The 18,777-nt window shown below is 36.9% G+C and overlaps 2 protein-coding genes across 4 annotated transcripts in view; one reads left to right on the top strand and one right to left on the bottom strand.

Moving 5' to 3' along the window:
- Positions 1–132: 132 nt before the first annotated feature.
- On the top strand, positions 133–1,870 carry CPT1 (Undecaprenyl pyrophosphate synthetase family protein). Of its 3 annotated transcripts, XM_088122362.1 has the most exons (3): positions 133–314; positions 923–1,024; positions 1,283–1,870. In XM_088122362.1, the coding sequence occupies exons 1-3, from the start codon at positions 148–150 to the stop codon at positions 1,671–1,673; spliced, it is 660 nt and encodes a 219-aa protein (XP_087978488.1). In that variant the 5' UTR covers positions 133–147; the 3' UTR covers positions 1,674–1,870. The 3 variants fall into 3 exon arrangements, with proteins under 3 accessions (XP_087978488.1, XP_087978487.1, XP_022136358.1); XM_088122361.1 differs by having other exon boundaries at positions 923–1,870; XM_022280666.2 differs by having other exon boundaries at positions 175–314; positions 740–1,870.
- A 3,152-nt stretch (positions 1,871–5,022) lies between these two features.
- Positions 5,023–18,777, bottom strand: part of LOC111008327 (dynamin-related protein 3B) — a 49,759-nt gene continuing 36,004 nt past the window's right edge. Inside the window, exons 16-20 of the mRNA XM_022280983.2 lie at positions 15,343–15,491; positions 15,119–15,265; positions 6,503–6,555; positions 6,233–6,332; positions 5,023–5,770 (exon numbers count right to left, since the gene is read on the bottom strand). Coding sequence (XP_022136675.2) covers positions 5,486–5,770; positions 6,233–6,332; positions 6,503–6,555; positions 15,119–15,265; positions 15,343–15,491 — 734 coding nt within the window. The 3' untranslated portion in view covers positions 5,023–5,485. The remainder of the gene's footprint in view (positions 5,771–6,232; positions 6,333–6,502; positions 6,556–15,118; positions 15,266–15,342; positions 15,492–18,777) is intronic.

Here is an 18,777-nt window from a genome sequence, read left to right as displayed (position 1 = left end):
AACAATAACTAGTCTGTATTTGATAAAAGGTTATGAGTTCGAATCTTCCTATCTCCACTTGTTGATTGATTCGGTTTGAATAGTCGGACACAAACCGAACCGACCCGAATCAAATTATAGCCGTCACACGAAGCTCATGCCCCCAATATGAATTTAGGAATTAGGGCACACGCTCTTTGTTCTTCCCTCTTTCTCTGTGCTTTCCTTCTCCTTCACTCTCAAACATATATATCTGATGACAGAGCTCAGTCTCCATCACGCCCCCTCAGGCTGCTCTGCTCTCTTTTCCACTCCGTAGCGGCAGAAATTCCTCTGTAAGTTTTCATCTTTCTTTCGCCTTCGACTCCATTCTTTTGCTAATTTGAATTGGTAGCATTCATTTCTTTTACATTCTTGATCGATCATGGAAAATTTCCCCCAGAATGAAACATGATTCTTGGTCATGGATTTTCGGTTCGATAAGGTTCTTGATGAAGATGAGATGATTCTGGAGTATGTTTGATTATGTATTGTATGCTTTGTGTTGAGTTAAATGCATTGGCCCCTACTACTTTTGATCTTTTGGATACTTGAATGCTTTATTTTTGTCTATGGACTCTCGATGTTAATAAACTTGTTAGTTTAGAGTTTAGACGGAAAATGCCATCCTGGTGCAATCTTTTGTTTCTGTAATTTCGATTGGTTCTTTTTTTTTTCCTATGAAAATTCCGTTCTTGATTAATCTTAGCTTCATTGATAGGTTTCTTGGTGCACACATCCAGTGATCAAACAGGATGGGATTTGGGAATGTTTGGACCACCTTTTGGGTTATATTGAATCAGATTCTTGAACGTGTTGCTATTTTCCTTAGGAGATGTATTTTTACCGTTATATCGATTGGTTCGATTCCTAATCATATTGCTTTCATCATGGATGGGAATAGGAGATATGCAAAGAAAAAGAAGTTGGGGAAAGGGGCTGGCCATAGGATCGGGTATATGGCTTTAACTTCCATGCTCAAGTACTGCTATGAATTGGGTGTGAGGTATGTCACAATTTATGCTTTCAGCATTGATAATTTTAATAGAAGTCCAGAAGAAGTTCAAAGTGTGATGGATCTGATCCTGGAAAAAGTTGAATTGTTGATTAGAGAAGAAAGCATTGTGAAACGATATGGAGTCAGACTTTACTTTTTAGGAAACTTAAAATTGTTGAACCAACCTGTGAGGGATGCAATTGAAAGGGCTATGGTGGCCACCAGGAACAATAACAAAGCAGTCCTTTCAATTTGTGTTGCTTACAGTTCCACTGATGAGATTGTTCATGCTGTTGAAAAGTCTTGTGAAGAAAAATGGGATGAGATGAGTTCAAAAAGTTCAAATGCAGCAGGATGTGATTTAGGCAAATTACTAGTGGCTGAAAATGGTGAGAACCTCATAAAATCAACTGATGTTGAGAAGAATCTGCATACTGTGGTTACTTCCAACCCCGATATGTTAATTCGCACATCTGGAGAGGCCCGCCTGAGCAATTTTCTTTTGTGGCAGACTTCTTCAAGTTATTTGTACTCTCCTTCTGTGCTTTGGCCAGAAATTAACCTTTGGCATTTGCTGTGGGCAATCTTGAACTTTCAAAGAAACCATCTTTATTTGGTAAAGAAAAGAAAACAGTTGCTATTCTTGAAAGAGGATTGATTCAAAATGGTTATCATAAGAAAATAGATCTGATTACAAAATGAGGTTGAATGGTTTTTTTTTTTTTTTTCCTTTCGTATTATGGATAAATTAGATACTAGTTAGTTATACTAAATGTAACACTGTTTGAACACCTCTAAGATATGTTGTATACAATAAGAGAACTACAAAAAATTGCACAACTTTTTTGGAGTTTATGATCATGATGTTGGCTTTTGCTTGAGAAGTTGGTACCCTGTTTCTGATTGCAAAAATTGGTAAGAATTGTAGCAGCACTGAAGATTTGTTATCATGCCCTTTCATGACATAAGCATTGTTAAGTTTGTTATGCTCTCTCTGTTAGAAGAGAGAGGTTTTGCTTGAACCATTTTTGTTTCTCATTCAAATAGGCTTGTTCATTTAGATTTAGTGATTTATTCTTACATTCCTTTCAAATCATATATAGTAAAATACTCGTGATGCCTTGCAAAGTCATGTTGATGTTTTTAGAAATATAATCTTGTTCATTAATTGTATGTTTATAATCCAATTGCCTTCACCCAATTCATGCTCGTGAAGCGAACAATCGAGTTGCGGTGGTACTTCGGGTAGCAAGATATTCTTGTGTAGCATATAATCCTTCGTAGTGTATTACTTGTGCTGCATTCTTTGCCATAAATGGAGTATTTTCAATGCTCAATAAATCAAGTTCATAGTGGCACGTAAAGATATAGTCCAATGTTGGTAATTATATATCAAGCTCTTAATATAATTTTCAACTCACAGAAAAATAATTCAATTATCTTTTCATGGAAAGAATCTGGCTGTATACTGCAGGGTTGACAATTTTAGATGTTAAAAGTCAAATGTTTGTTGGGGGAGAAGATATGAATGATTAAATAAATCTAAATAAAACCATTTATATGTGACAAACCCATTGCTATGCAGGGATTAATTTGAATGGACGCACTATTGTAATTTTGGAAAGCCTAAGCATTTTCATTGATGTGTTTGACAAATTAAAATTTTGATTTTAAGATAGATATTTTAGAAAATCACTTGGTTCGGACTTAAAATGACTCGATGGATGAACTGGAGATGGGTTGAGTAGGGGAACCTGAAAAACGGAACACACTTGGATGCTAAAGTTAGTAGCCGACCGAACTAAACTCGAGAGAGAATTTAGTATTCGCGCTCTTGAAAATGGGGTGAACGTTATATTTATAGGTAACTTCTCCGACAATATTCTCGACATGGCCTCAACGGCTCTTTAAGGTGGTCGTGAATCGCGGCATGCTGTCGTAGAGTCTGTCGGAGATTGGGGCTGAGCTGAAGTGAAGCGAGTCGGTTCAGCGAGTAAATGAGAACGAGACTCCAAGGAAGCTTGGTCGGCTCGGCAGTGCAAGGTGCCGGCTCAGTCATAAAAGATGAGACCGAGGTAACAAAATTTTGAGCTTATCAATCAAAGCCACGTGTGAACATTACGTTCGCTTTAATAATATTTTGTTTAAAAATTTATATATTTTGTCGATGCTTTTGCAATATAATGAAATATTGATTAACTCGTTAGGTCACTATCAAACCAAACTCTTTACATTCTCCATTACACAAAATTTAAAGACGATAGGTTCTTGACTGATAATCCTGATGAAGCTGATTCACGTTTTTCCTTTCCATATTTTTCTCTTAGTTTCATTCTTCTCTTTTTTACCTTGAATTTCCTTTCAGGTTCGGAAGAGTTCTATGTGGAATATATGTACATTCAAAGTTGATAAATTTTATACGATCATGTATCAACTGTGTCTACATCAAGGTTTTAAATGTATGGAAATGTCGAGGATCCAATCTCCAAAAAAATCCCAATTGTTTCGAACTTTCTCTTTTTGGAATGGAATATTTACGGAATTCCCATGAATAGGATCAAACCTTATTCCATGGTATTTACATGAGATTCCTCTTTCTTATTCTTAAGCAAGTCCCCGAGAGGGCTTGGCTTAGTTGATCCATGATTTATGTTTCGTCTTTCGTTTCCTTTTCGTTTGTTTCGAGAAATATATCGATCAATTCCGATTCTTTCTTTTTCTATTGATTCTTTTCCGATCGAGATGTATGGATCCATGGGCCTATGTGTCTATATAGATCCTGTTCATGGATCAACGAAAATGTGCAAAAGCTCTATTTGCCTTGTCTCAATTTCATAGAAATATCGATGGAAATATCGATAAAATGTCGATGTCGATGGATATTTTTGTAAAGTTTATAGAAATTAAAAAATCGTAAAAAATATTTAAATTAACAAATAAACATTTTCATGTTTCTAAATAATTTAGAAAATAATTAATATTGATATTATGTATACATTAGTGACATTTTGTTAATATTTTTCATATTTTGTCGATTTTTTTGTATTATGATGGAAATGTCGATTTATTTATCCCTCATGTCGATGTTGAACCTATGAAAATATGGATATGTCGATGAAAATATCGACGTGTCGATAGATATTTCGAACCACGGTCTACGTCACCATATTGCAGAATGTCATGAATAAAAAATAGTGGTTTCAGTGGACAACCAAAGCTTAGAAATAATGAAATTATCTTTCATAGCGTCTTGCCCTGTTTCTCTCAATAGTTGTTTATTACCAGTTTTTTGCTTTTACACCCATAAATTAAATGTAAAAACTTTTAAGTAACAGTTATTACTTTATGATGGCTATTATTTTACCCATCAATTCTTAAGTAAAAAAAAAAAAACCTCATTGGTTGTTGGATTATAAGCATAACATGATTTTGCAAAGCATTGAAAGAATCTTGGGCTGACAATTCCAGATTTAAAATTCAAATCTTTCAAACTTATGTAGTACTGCAATTTTGGATACTTGGCATGTTGTTATATTCTACCATTTCACTTGGAAAAAGAAAAAAGACCTTTCATACCTTTTCAACTGTTTCAAAGCATTGAAAGATTTTGCAAAGCATTGAAAGAATCTTGGGCTGATAAACTTATGTAGTACTGCAATTTTGGATACTTGGCATGTTGTTCTATTCTACCCTTTCACTTGGAAAAAGAAAAAAGACCTTGTTCTAGATGGTATAGATGCACCTTTTTCAAAGTCAGCCTGAATCTAATTCAAGTTGCTAGACGCTTATACCACATCTTATGGATTTCGAGTTACAATCATCCCTCATTTTTTTTGCAATGTTCTGTTTTTTAAGGGAAAAAAATCATTTTCCACAAAGTATAATTAATTTAGAGAGATATAGAGTTTCATGAGAGAGAGCTCACCCACTTTTGTTCATCTGCAAGATTGGAACAAATTATTTTGAAAATAGCTCATTATTCGGTTACACATAAGAAGACCTCAAAATCGCAATAACAAAAATACAAAACCCCTCAATATGATATGATGTGGAGCAGCATAGTTACAAGAATCATAAAAATAAATAAATAAAATTACAATTGATGAACTACAGCAGCTGCAAAATTAGCCATTTGAGTGACTAATTATTTCTCTGGACACTTTCACTGCAAAATATTTTTACAACCAGCTGGCTGGCTTCCAAAAATGGAGTGACTAGTTTTCCATCTGCTCCCTATTTATTCTAATGGCAGCTTTAGAAATAATGCAATCTAACACTAAAATATATCAAGGAACACAGAAGGATGTGCAGAGGAAAAAATTATTTTGATCTTTGATGTAATCTTAGTTAGTAGAAGGAGCTAGCTCCCCATCAATCCAGTTCTGGTTGGTAAAACTCCAAAACCGCGCTTGTCGAGCAGTAAATCGAATATATTGGCTTCATTAGGTATGACTGGACTCTTATGAACATTCAGAAGTCATACGGATCGGCAGATGAATAATGGCCCGGCATGTAGGGGAATCCACCTCCATTAGAACCAGCACTAGGATGGAATGAAGTTAAAAGCTCCCCTGATGGAGATGACTTGCGGGATTTCAGATGCCTTGGAGAAGCAGAAAATGGATCACCGGAACTGGATGTAGAATACATGGATAATGGTGGCAGTCCACAGATCTTCGGTAATCCCATGGGGTCGGAACCCACATTATATCCCTTTTCAACTGTTTCAGCCTCCAAAGGTAATTCATCCAATGTCTACAAACATGGAAAAGATGATTTCATAGAAATACATTCATACTAATGTCAATATCAGACAGCAAACTGAACCACAACTTATTTCTACAGGATCAGAGCTCTTCATTGTTCTTTGAGTTGATATTCTCAGTCTTTTTGTTCGATGAACACATCTAATAATGAATCCATCTGGATGTTTCATTACAGCATCACTTACGACATCATATATTATTCATTCATATTCTCTCTCTGTTTCTTTCACCCTTCCACTTTATCTGCATACTATTATTGCTTCATAACTCACCATCAGATTGGTTATTATTACCATCTTTTTAATGCATAATAGATTTCAGTAGCTACAATGAAATGAGCTATATAACATGTTATGAAACATCATCAAAAAGATAAAACCATTATAAACAACCAATGAAGGACATCAAGATGGAAGCATCGCCAATTGTCATGTGACCAGGAAAACCATACCCGAAAAGCCTCCTGAAGTACACGGAGAGTTTCCCTTGTACGCCCTCTCTTCGTTGCCACATCATCAGGCTCCTGCAACATCTCTTCAAATAGGTTCTCTCTGTTTTAAGACATTACATCAAAACATAGAACACTTAACAAAAGGATGAAATCTAGAATGTCATTAAGTTTTTATTTTTTATTTTTTTTATAGAAGAATGTCATGAAGTTATAGAGATACAAGTTCAGGAGCCCAAAAGCAGAATCCCATGACATTAGAATCGTGCATACCTGTAAAGTTTTCTAATGAACACATTGTGCAGTTCTCGTTTGGTATGTTTGACCTGAATCGAACCAACCATAGCATAAGCAATAATTAAGATCCTATTTAGTTACTTTCTCAAAACAGCATTTTCTTCTCAGACTCTCGAACAAAATAACAAGAATAAATGGTGAGGTCAGGTATCACAGATTCCTTGGGTATGTGAACTGCCTACTAATCTGTACATGGGTCCAAATTTTAACGTTACTGACTCGTTTAATCACTATTCTCCTCATAAGTTTATCAAGTCTTCCTAGATCAAAAGTGATGTAGTACATAAGAAGTTATTCTTTAGTTATCTGTTATTTTAGTTAGGGAATAAGCTTCTGTATTTTAAATATACAGTTACTGACAGTAACTTAGTTACTGTTTTGTCTTATTAGGGTGCCCCCTATAAATAGGCCCCTCCTCTTTAATAAAAGTATGATTCATTTGATCTTCAAGAAACTCTATTGTTAGTGTGCATCAAATTTGTTAATAATAAGAAAAGAAAATAATTCTTCCTTGATTACTCCAAATGATTGATACAAGGCTATATAAATAGCAGTTACAAAGAAGAAACTAAAAAGAAATTCTTGCCTATTAAGATAAGGAAATACTTACCTATTAGAACAATAAAACCCTAACCTAAATAAAATAGGAAACCTTTAAAATAAAATAAACTATAATTTAACACTCCCCCTCAAGCTCGTGAATGAATATTTTCCATTCCCAGCTTGTTAACCAAATGCTCAAAGTTGTTGTTGTTCAATCCTTTTGTAAGAATATATGCTATTTGATTGTTTGGTGGTACAAATGGAGTACACATGAGGCCGCTATCTAACTTCTCTTTTATGAAGTGTCTATCAACTTCAACATGCTTGGTTCTGTCATGTTGAACTGGATTATGTGCAATACTGATGACAGACTTGTTATCACAATAAAGTTTCATTGGCCCTTCCCATGGAATCTTCAAATCTTCTAAAATAATTTTTATCCACAGTAATTCGCAGATGCCCAATGTCATTGCTCTAAATTCTGCTTCTGAACTTGATCTTGCAACTACATTTTGTTTTTTACTTCTCCATGTCACTAAGTTCCCACCAAAGAAAGTACAATAGCCAGAAGTGGATTTTCTATCGTCTATCGATCCTGCATAATCTGCATCTGTATAAACTTCTAGATTGAGTTTCTCGCCTTTCTTAAACAACAATCCTCTCCCAATGGAGTTCTTTAAATAGTGGAGTATTCGGTACACAACTTGAAGATGAATTTCTTTTGGACTATGCATAAATTGGCTTACCACTCCTACAGCATACGCAATATCTGGTCTCGTATGAGAAAGATATATTAATTTTCCAACTAACCTCTGGTAAGTTTCCTTATTTACTGGAGGACTCTCTTCAGATGCACATAATCTATGGTTTTGATCAATCGACGTTCCTATTGGTCTGCTGCCAAGCTTTCCTGTTTCAGAAAGTAGGTCAATCACATATTTCTGTTGTGATAAGAATATGTCTTGTTTAGAATAGGCTACTTCTATCCGAAGAAAATATTTCAGTCTTCCCAATTCTTTAACTTCAAACTCTTGGATTAAACAATTTCTCAGTTTCTCTTGCTGATTATTATCATTGCCAATGACGATAATATCGTCCACATAAACAATCAATGCTGTTACTCCCCCTGTAGCAGAATGTTTTATAAACAATGTATGATCTCCTTGACTTTGTTTATAGTCCATCTTCCTCATGACTTGAGAAAATCTACCAAACCATGCCCTAGGAGAAAAGCATATAAATTTCCTCGCTTTAATCCATACAATGCCTTTTTTAATTTACAAACTTTATTTCCTACTTGCTGATATCCAGGTGGAATCTCCATATAAATTTCTTCTTCAAGATCACCATGTAGAAAAGCATTCCATATCCAGGTGAGTGTTGGATAGCAATGAAAAAAAACCCCAAGGAACAAAACCCTAATGGGCACAAAACCCTAATGGGCACAAAAAACTAAGTTAAAAATTTTTTTTTTGAAGAAACCTAGAGCTCTGATACCATGTTAATAATAAGAAAAGAAAATAATTCTTCCTTGATTATTCTAAATGATTGATACAAGGCTATATAAATAGCAGTTACAAAGAAGAAACTAAAAAGAAATTCTTGCCTATTAAGATAAGGAAATACTTACCTATTAGAACAATAAAACCCTAACCTAAATAAAATAGGAAACCTTTAAAATAAAATAAACTATAATTTAACAAAATTGGTATCAGAGCACTTTCAATCTTGGGTGCAAGAAATGGCGAGCAAGAAGAGCACTATTGGAGACTCTTCCCTCACCGGAAAAGAGACGGAATCAACAGCTGTCCTCTCACCACGATCATCAACTGTACGCTTGCTGTCGGTTGAAGGAGACGTGAAAGCTATCCAGAAGGACGTGGGTGAGATTAAGCAAATTCTGGAAATTATCCATGAGAAACTTGAATCTTTAAGTGTGCAGCAATCCCCGGTTCGAACTCCTCCTCAACACCGAGCAAGAATGGATCAAGAAGTGGGAATAGAAGGCCAAAGAAACACCTATCTGCAAGAAAGGTAGACAGCCCCACCAAGAAGACCTCAAGCAATCCAGTTAGGACCAAGAAACTTCCAAGAACCACAACATTTGCGCCAAGAAGTCAACAGAAACCCATTATTTCAGCGGCGAAATGAGCTGATTTTCGATTCCTCAAGCGACGAAGAAGACGAACTAGTAGCCTTTGAAGGTGAGAGGTTCGGTAGGTATCCTAATCCTAATAGGCAGTAGGAAAATAATGAATACAAGATGAAAATTGACCTTCCTAGTTTTAATGGTAAGATGGATATGGAAGGTTTTTTGGATTGGATAAAGAATGTAGAAAACTTTTTTAGCTATATGGGAACCCCTGGACACAAAAGGTGAGGCTAGTAGCTTTAAAATTAAAGGGTGGAGCTTCGGCTTGGTGGGATCAATTAGAAATCAATAGGCACCGATATGGGAAACAACCCATTCGAAATTGGAAGCGAATGAAGAAACTCATGAGGGAACGTTTTCTTCCAATCAATTTTGAGCAAGTCTTGTACAATAAATATCAAAATTGTAAACAAGGGTCAAGATCTATAGCCGATTACTCCGAAGAATTTCATCGGTTGGGAGCACGAACCAATTTGTTGGAAAGTCAGCAACACCTTGTGGCTAGATTCATTGGTGGTTTGCGGGCTGATATTAAAGAACAAATCGCTCTCAAACCAATTGGGTATTTAAATGAGGCTATTTCTACGACGATTACTATAGAAGAACAAGTTAGTAATCGATTCAAGAAGCAATATTCAAGAAGACCAACTTGGGAACAAGGGGGTACATCCAAGAAGACCGCTGCTTCAAACGATTCTTTTTCTTCCCCAAGTCGCACCACTGCAGCAGCCAAAGGTAAACAATCTGACTTGGATATTAGTAACGAAAAATTGTCTGCTCCTATGGCAAGGAAAAAGACAGGCAACACATATAGCCGACCAATGTTAGGGAAATGCTTTCGGTGCGGCCAAACCGGTCATCTGTCTAATGAATGTCCACAAAGGAAGGTGCTAAACTTAGTAGATGAGGATGCTGCCCAAGAAGAAAGTGGTGAAGATTTGGAGGAGGATGTTGACTATATGAGCCAAATGAGAGGGATCCGGTCTCTTGTGTCCTTCAATGAGTTCTCCTGACTCCTAAAACTGAGGTAGCATCTCAACGGCATGCACTTTTCAGAACAAAGTGCACGATAAATGGCAAAATTTGCAACATAATAATAGATAGTGGGAGCACCGAGAACATTATTACAAGTAAGTTAGTTACTGCTTTACACCTCCCTTTATCCCCTCATCCTGCCCCGTATAAAGTCTCATGGATTAAAAAAGGTGGGAAACACAAGTCTCCCATATGTGTACCGTTGCTTTGTCCATTGGAGCAACATATAGAGATCAAATTATGTGCGGTGTGTTAGACATGGATGTATGCCATGTGTTGTTGGGACGTTCGTGGCAATACGATACTCAAGGACTACATAAATGGCGGGATAATACATATGAATTCTGGTGGATGGGTAAAAAAGTGGTATTACTCCCATTAAACCCATCTAAAGCTCTCACTCAAAAGGAAAATGATAAAGGGAAAGGTCCTTTATTCACAATCTCTTCGGCAAAACAATTTCCTATCGTTAGCAATGCACCTATCCTTGGATTGGTTATTAAGGAGTTTAGTTCGGTTACATGCTCACCCACTGTCCATCCTGAAATACAGCACCTATTAAATGAATTTCATACTATAGTGGATGAGCCAACAGGTCTACCTCCTCTACGAAATATACAACATCATATGATCTTATCTCCGGAGCCATACTTCCTCACCTAGCCCATTATAAAATGAGCCCCTCTGAATATAAAATCTTACATGAGCAGATTGAAGATTTGTTGAAAAAAGGCTATATACAACCTAGCCTTAGCCCTTGTGCTGTTCCGGCTTTACTTACACCAAATAAAGATGGCACATGGCGTATGTGTGTCGATAGTCGGGCAATAAACAAAATTACTATTAAATACCGGTTTCTTATTCCTAGAATCAGTGATCTATTGGATCAACTTGGGCAGGCCACTATCTTCTCAGGTGGACCTAAAGAGTGGTTATCACCAGATTCGCATTCGTCCGGGTGACGAATGGAAAACGGCTTTTAAAACAAATGAAGGCTTGTTTGAATGGCTAGTCATGCTATTTGAACTATCAAATGCCCCTAGTACGTTCATGCGACTTACGCACCAGGTATTACTCCCTTTTCTCAATAAATTTATTGTGTTTTATTTCGATCATATTCTCATTTATAGCCAAAACATTACTGACCATATTAAGCATCTTCGAATATTGTTCTCCACTTTAGCTTCTAACAAGTTAGTAATTAATCTTAAGAAATGTCTCTTTCTGGCTAATGAAATCTCATTCCCAAGATGCATTATTGGCTATAACAAAGTCCACATGGACCCAAAAAAAATTAAGGCTATTACTGAATGGACAGAACCAAAAACAGTAAAAGATGTTCAATGCTTCCTAGGGATTGCGTCTTTTTACAGAAAGTTGATTAGAGACTTTAGTTCCATAATATCTCCATTAACTAACTGTTCACCCTGTGGGGACAACCACAGGGTGATAGTTTTCACCTTATTAAAACTAAACTTAGTCAAAGCCCAATCTTAACCCTCCCTAATTTTGACTTACCCTTCGAAGTGGTTGTGGATGCTTCCGGTATAGGAATTGGAGCTGTATTATCCCAAAATAATCATCCCATAGAATATTTTAGTGAGAAGCTTAGCCCATCTAGACAAAAATGGAGCACCTATGAGCAAGAACTCTATTCATTAGTTCAGGCGTTAAAACAATGGGAACACTACCTTTTAAGTAAATAATTTATCTTATATACTGACCACTTCTCCTTAAAATTCCTACACACCCAAAAAGCAATAAGTCGCATGCATGCCTGTTGGTTATCATTCTTGCAAAGATTCGATTTTGTAATCAAACACAGAGTAGGGACCACCAATAAAGCAGCAGACGCCTTAAGCAAAAAAGGGAGCTTATTGACTATTCTTAAAGGAGAAATTGTGGCTTTTGATCACCTCCCTGATATGTACGAAGGTGACCAAGATTTTCAGGATATTTGGTACAAATGTAACAATCATATGGCAGTCGATGACTATCACATAGTTGAAGGATATCTTTTTAAAGGGAACACATTGTGTGTACCGCACACATCCCTTCGAGACGCTATCTTACATGATGTACATATGGGCGGCCTAGGGGGACACCTGGTTCGAGACAAGACACTCGATATTATTACAACAAGGTTCTTTTGGCTGCAAGTCCGCAAGGATGTCTCCAATTACATTAATAAGTGTTTTGTGCGCCAAACATATAAAGGCACCACACAAAACACAGGCCTATATACACCTTTACCTATTCCCTAAAATATTTGGGAAGATCTTTCAATGGACTTTGTCCTTGGGCTCCCACGAACACAACGTGGGTTTGACTCGGTTATGGTAGTTGTTGATCGTTTTAGCAAGATGACTCATTTTCTGGCTTGCAAAAAGACATCAGATGCCGTCTCTATCGCGACATTATTTTTTAGAGAGATTGTTCACCTTCACGGCATCCCTAAATCTATTGTTTATGATAGAGATGTAAAATTCTCGAGCCATTTTTGGCATACTTTGTGGAAAAAAATTGATACCTCTTTAAAGTTCAACGCTACTAGTCATCCACAGACAGATGGCCAAACAGAGGTGACAAACCGATCTTTGAGAAATCTTATCCAATGTCTTAGTGGTGATCGACCCAAACAATGGGATTTAGCTCTGGCTCAAGCAAAATTCGCCTATAACCGTATGAAGAATTGAACTACGGGGAAGTCCCCATTTGAGGTAGTTTATACTAAGTTTCCTAGGTTAACTATAGATCTCACTAATCTCCCTTCCTTTGTTGATCTTAGTTTGGAGGCAGAAGAAATGACCAGCAGAATTTCGGAGTTACATCAGGAGGTCCAACGTCACATCGCTCAAGCCAATGACAAGTATAAAGCTGCAGCTGATAAAAAGAGACGCTTCAAGGAATTTCAAGTCGGAGAACTTGTTATGATTCACCTAAGGAAAAGCTGATTTCCTATGGGGACGTATTCAAAGTTAAAAGAAAAGAAGTTAGGCCCCTTCCCAGTCATTGAACGATACGGAACAAACGCCTACAAACTTCAACTGCCCCCAACTTACAACATTAGCTCTGTTTTTAATGTTGCTGATTTGTATAGCTACCATCCTCCGGATGATTTTTCCCTTGCATCCTAACTCGAGGACGAGTTTTGTTTTAGGGTAGGGGAAATTGATGTAGAACATAAGAAGTTATTCTTTAGTTTTTTGTTATTTAGTTAGGGAATAAGCTTCTGTATTTTAAATATACAGTTACTGTGCAGTAACTTGTAGTTACTGTTTTGTCTTTTAAGGGTTGCCCCTATAAATAGGTCCCTCCTCTTTAATAAAAGTATGATTCATTTGATCTTCAAGAAACTCTATTGTTAGCGTGCATCAGATTGTAGTTCAAAATGGTGAGTATAACTGTCAAAAGTCGATGGACCTGTTGTCACAAAATTTTATTATTTATTTGTTGAAAAACCAAGCTTTACTGAAAAACATAAAAGCATATATACATGCAATAAAAACGAGCGTCACAAAAGGAGCCTCAACCCTAACTAGGCAGAAACGGATCCCAATCCAAAAGAATATGTCCTAACTAATAATATTCAAAAAAGGGAGAGAAAAGATGCCCACAACATGAATATTAAACCTAATAACTTCCCAAACCTCTTTCTTCCAAGACCTTTCTATCCCTCTAAAAATTCTACCAACCCCCTCAAGCCCAATGCCACACACGACGACAAAAAAATGCTGCCAGAGTACTCTGCCCTTCTCTTGGGAGGGAGGATTCAAAAAAACTTCCTCCACCGTAAAACAAGAATCCCTATTACGCACCTAGCAGATCCCAACAGTCACAAATAGTTGATTCCAAATAGTCTGAGTAAGCTCACACCTCCAAAGGATACGGTCAAGATCCTTCGAAGCATGTTGTTAGGCCCCCAATAGTTAACACTTATGCGAGGAGGGGAAAGAAAGGAATTGTACTGGGAGGCAATGAGTAATCGTTTCAGAGAGTGAGGCCCAGGGATCAAACGTGGGAGTTATAGCCGGGGGGGGGGGGGATGGAATATTTTCATGCTTTTGCTTTGAGTGTTGTAAGGAAGATTTGATTCGAGTGTTGTAAGGAAGGTAGAAAGAGAGTTTACCCACCCTCTCGAATAGGTGGGGTGTTTTCTATATAGCCTACGGGCTCTTTTGCTTGATTATCAAATAGAATTGTGAGTAGATACCTCACAAATTGGTATCAGAGCAAGTTCGGCGCTGGGAATACTGTGAAAAGATGATGGTGCAGGAGCTGGAAACGAGGTGCAAAGTAACGAAGAAGGAAATCATAGCGACCTTGTCCGAGAAGGTAGACGAGCAGCAGAAGATGAGCGCTAGAATCCAAATGATGTTGGAAGGATTCATGGGTGAGATCATCGGTGACCAGACCTCGTCAATATTGCAACTGGGCAAATCTTCGATGCAGAAGAACAAGCAAACAAGGGAGATGATCGGAGTAACTCAGATTAACGATTAGCACAATAATGTATTTGTAATTAATTAGAATTTAGAAAGAATAAAAAGATATATTAGTAATTGTTATATATCTAGTTCCGAATTCCAATTCTAGACAATTTTAATAAATAACATCAAAGGAATTCTGATTCTAATTCCAAAAAATTTCTGGTAAATATCATCAACAAAATAACATTCCCATTCTGACTGATTTTCATTACGATTCATTCCCATTACGATTCCTAATAAATAAATGGGGCCTTAATGAATTCATACCAAGAAAGCAAGCACTTTGGTTTTTGAGAATCTCATGGCTTCCAGTATTTAATTGAAGAGAAAATATGATAGGAACTGGCAGTATTAATAAAGATTTAAACTTACCAGAAAGTGCATGATGGCTTTAGGTACAGAGTCCTCTATTTTATTCCTAACAATGTCATAGTATGATCTTAATAGTAGTTTAGTTATAGCAATTTCATTAGCCTCCTGCTCCGTATGACTTTCTGAGGGCCTCAAGACAGTTGGTGGCTAAAATAATATGAAACATGTTAGCAAGGTTAACTTATGCAGGGTGGCCAGATGAAAATCCATGAAAATATACTAACCTCTCTTAACTGGATCACTGATTGCTCCATACTATGGGTAGGCTCATCAAATGATTTTTTAGGTGAAATTTCTTTAGCAGAAGCACGGTTATCACTGCTACTGCTACCAAAAATAGATGAAATCCCCCAACTTGAACTCCCTGTGCCTCCTGTTAAGTTACAGAAGAATACAATCATTCATATTAATGAGAAAAACTCATTCACGTTAATGAGAAAAATGAAGAAAGTAGTTAATAGAATAATCTATTTTCATCCTTATGCAACTAAATGCACATCGATATGGGAACTATTGTTACCAAAAATAGAACCAGCTATTTTTGTGTGTTTCTTCCAGCCACTGTTGAAATTCAATATCCTAAGTTGGGGACTTCATTTATTCCAATTGATGGTGGGCAGGTCCTCGGTTTGATTCCTCAAAAAATATCTTTGAATCTGGACATAAGTTCTTGTGCAAATAAGATTGACGTTAAGAGATTCCAGCAAGTTTTAGAAGATGAAAGGTCATTCATTCTCCTATGGCAAAGGCTAAAAACAAGGGATGGTATGATTAATGAAGTAGTTGTGGATGCTGACATTAGGAAGGAAGATGAAGGAACTCCAAATGTGTGAGGGTAGAAGCAGGTGAATTAAATAATGAGCCTTTGCATGAGTTTGGCTTCCACGAGGTACATCTGGTAGAGAGTAAAACATTAATGAACAAGGTTGATGCTTCTGGAATCCAATAAGTTATAGAGAAGGAAATGGAAGAATTACAGGTGGATAGCAATAATAAGGAGGGTACAGATCGTGAACCAAGAAAAAGCCATTCAAGAGATATTCCAGTTGTGTCCTCGATTTTTGTCTCCTCCAGCAGCAATAATAATGATATTCCAGTTGTAGGTCATGTGGATCCTCTAGATGAAATTCCAAAAGACTCTTTTGGTCATTTTTCACGAGGATCTCCTCCAAAATTCTTCCTAAATGGTCTGCCTCCAAGAAAAATTTATTATGCCCTTTCCATTTTCCTATTCCAGGCGAAAATTTAAATCGGTGGCAACCAAGGGTCTTCCTTTCAGATTCAGGTGTAAAAATGAGCTCGAACTTAATTAACGCCTTCAATGAAAAAAGATAGGAAACTCCTTCAAATAAGAAAAGCTTGCCAAAGAAGAGGCATAACAAAGTTATAGAAGAAAATAGACTTTTATATTCTCTTTGCAGGGGAGAAATTAAATAAACGAATGAGGTATTCAATCAATGTTTTGCGGATAGGGTTCCATTGAATTAGTTAGGAGTTTAGATTATGTGGACTTAGTTAGAAGTTGTTTAGATTTTGTGTTTAAATTTAGTAAATAAATCTCATTTTTTGTTAGGGAAGTTAGGAGGTTATTCCTAGATTTTGTTTCTTCTTGTAACCTATATATAGTGTCTCTATTCCCCATCTTTAATCAATCAATTTGAGAAATAAAGAATTTATTTCTTCTCTCTTTTCTCGTGTATGTTTCTCTGGTGTCTCTATCCTTAGTTTTTATGGTATTAGAGCTAAGTTTAGATTGACACCAGAATGGTTAAAACAGCCATGATGACTGATGTGCGCAAGGATGAGAGTTCTGAAGAATCGAATACGACCTCAATTTCTCTCCCTCCAAGCACATCCACGACACCTCCAACTACAAATCCTCCACATTCTCAAACCAGCTCCTCTGGCTGTCAAGTGGGCCCTAGGTGTCAAACTCCCAAGATTTGACCACCTCTTTCCCTCCATTTTCGAAGGCACAACTTGAACAGCTCTATCGCCTCTTAACAGTGCCAGTTGAGTCTACTCCTTTGTCAAGTTTTGTGGCACAACGAGGTATTTTTAGTGCAGCTTTAACAAGTCAGCAGAATTCTGATCAGTAGATCTTAGATTCGGGTGCCACCGATCATATACCGTTTCTCATGATATGTTTACCATGTATTCACCCAACTCGATTCAGACACATGTCAAGCTTGTAGATGGGTCATCGGCCATTATTAAGGGCTTTGGTTTTGTTATTCTTAGCCCGAATATTACATTGCACTCAGTGCTCCATGTGCCTAAATTATGTTGCAATCTAATTTCTGTTCAGAAGTTGACTCATGATTTAAAATGTCAGGCCCTGTTCACTGACTCTAAGTGTTTGTTTTAGGACTTGATAACGGGAACGACAATTGGCAGTGCTAATGGCTTTGAAGGGCTCTACTACTTCAGAGAACCAAGTCTAAGAAATAAACAAGTTCTCCAGGTTGGTGGTGAGTCAAATTCTAGAGAACAACAAATTCTACTTTTACATTGACGTTTAGTACACCCGAGCTTTCAGTATCTTAAACGTTTGTATCCTTCACTTTTACATAAAGATGACCTTTTTACTTGCGAAGTGTGTCAACTTGCAAAACACTCACGTACATCTTATTCTTCTGTTGAGTATATATCACCCAGTCCATTCACAATGATTCATAGTGATTTATGGCGACCGTCTCGCATCAAAACTATGTCCAGTAAACGTTGGTTCCTTACCTTCACCGATGACCACACTAGGGTTTGTTGGGTCTATTTACTTAAAGAAAAATCATAAACTGCATCAATCTTTCAACAGCTTCATTATCTCATTTATTCAATTTAATACGAGAATCAAAATTCTTCGCACAGATAAGGGGACAAAATATTTTAATCAAACATTGGGTACTTTCCTGTCTCAAAATGGAATCATTCACCAAAGTTCATGTGTCATTACCCCCCAACAAAAAGATATAGCTGAAAGGAAAAATAGACATCTTTTAGAAACTGTCCGTGCTCTCATGTTCACCGTTCCTAACCGTTTTTAGGGTGATGCTGTCCTTACTGCTTGTTATCTCATTAATCGGATGTCTTCTCGTATTTTGAAATTTAACACTCCACTAGAAATCTTACTCACTATCTATCCTCAAATCCGATATGTCCTCACAATCCCCCTTAAAACATTTGGATGTACTGCATTCACTCATGTTTATGATCATGAACGTCATAAATTGGAGCCAAAAGCCAGAAAGTGTGTCTTCTTTGGTTACTCTTCTACTCAGAAAGGCTATAAATGCTACTATTCAATCACCAATAAATTTTACACTACCATGGATGTCACATTTTTTGAGTCTCAGTCTTTCTTCTCCTTAACTTACCCTTAGGGGAGACTGAGCATATTGCAAGTAATCTTGATGGAAGTTTTTGAGAGATTGACGATCTAAATACCAGGATCGAGTCCCCTCAGTCTAAAATACATGAGATTGATGGTCTAAATACCAAGTCACCTCAGCCAAAAATACCTATCCCGATCGTCCCAATTACTTAGATAGAAGAGTCGGTTCCTATTATTTCCTGTATAATGAAGATGATCAAGCCAACCCAAATCGAAATGACAAGCAACCTGAGACTCTTGTTTATTCTCGACGACAAACGGTTCAAAG

The sequence above is a fragment of the Momordica charantia genome (genome assembly GCF_013281855.1).
Source record: "Momordica charantia cultivar OHB3-1 chromosome 4 unlocalized genomic scaffold, Mcharantia_2.0 BLBB01000004.1, whole genome shotgun sequence".
Classification (NCBI taxonomy): Eukaryota; Viridiplantae; Streptophyta; class Magnoliopsida; order Cucurbitales; family Cucurbitaceae; genus Momordica; species Momordica charantia.
The sequence above is the reverse complement of the archived record's forward strand: the minus strand, read 5'-3'. Positions and strand labels throughout refer to the sequence as shown.

Excerpts from the sequence above, each read along its gene's own strand:
- CPT1 (XM_088122361.1), top strand. The coding sequence starts at position 148 with ATGAATTTAGGAATTAGGGCACACGCTCTTTGTTCTTCCCTCTTTCTC. Across the intron at positions 315-922 it reads GTAGCGGCAGAAATTCCTCT|GAGATATGCAAAGAAAAAGA; the intron begins GTAAGTTTTCAT and ends GGATGGGAATAG.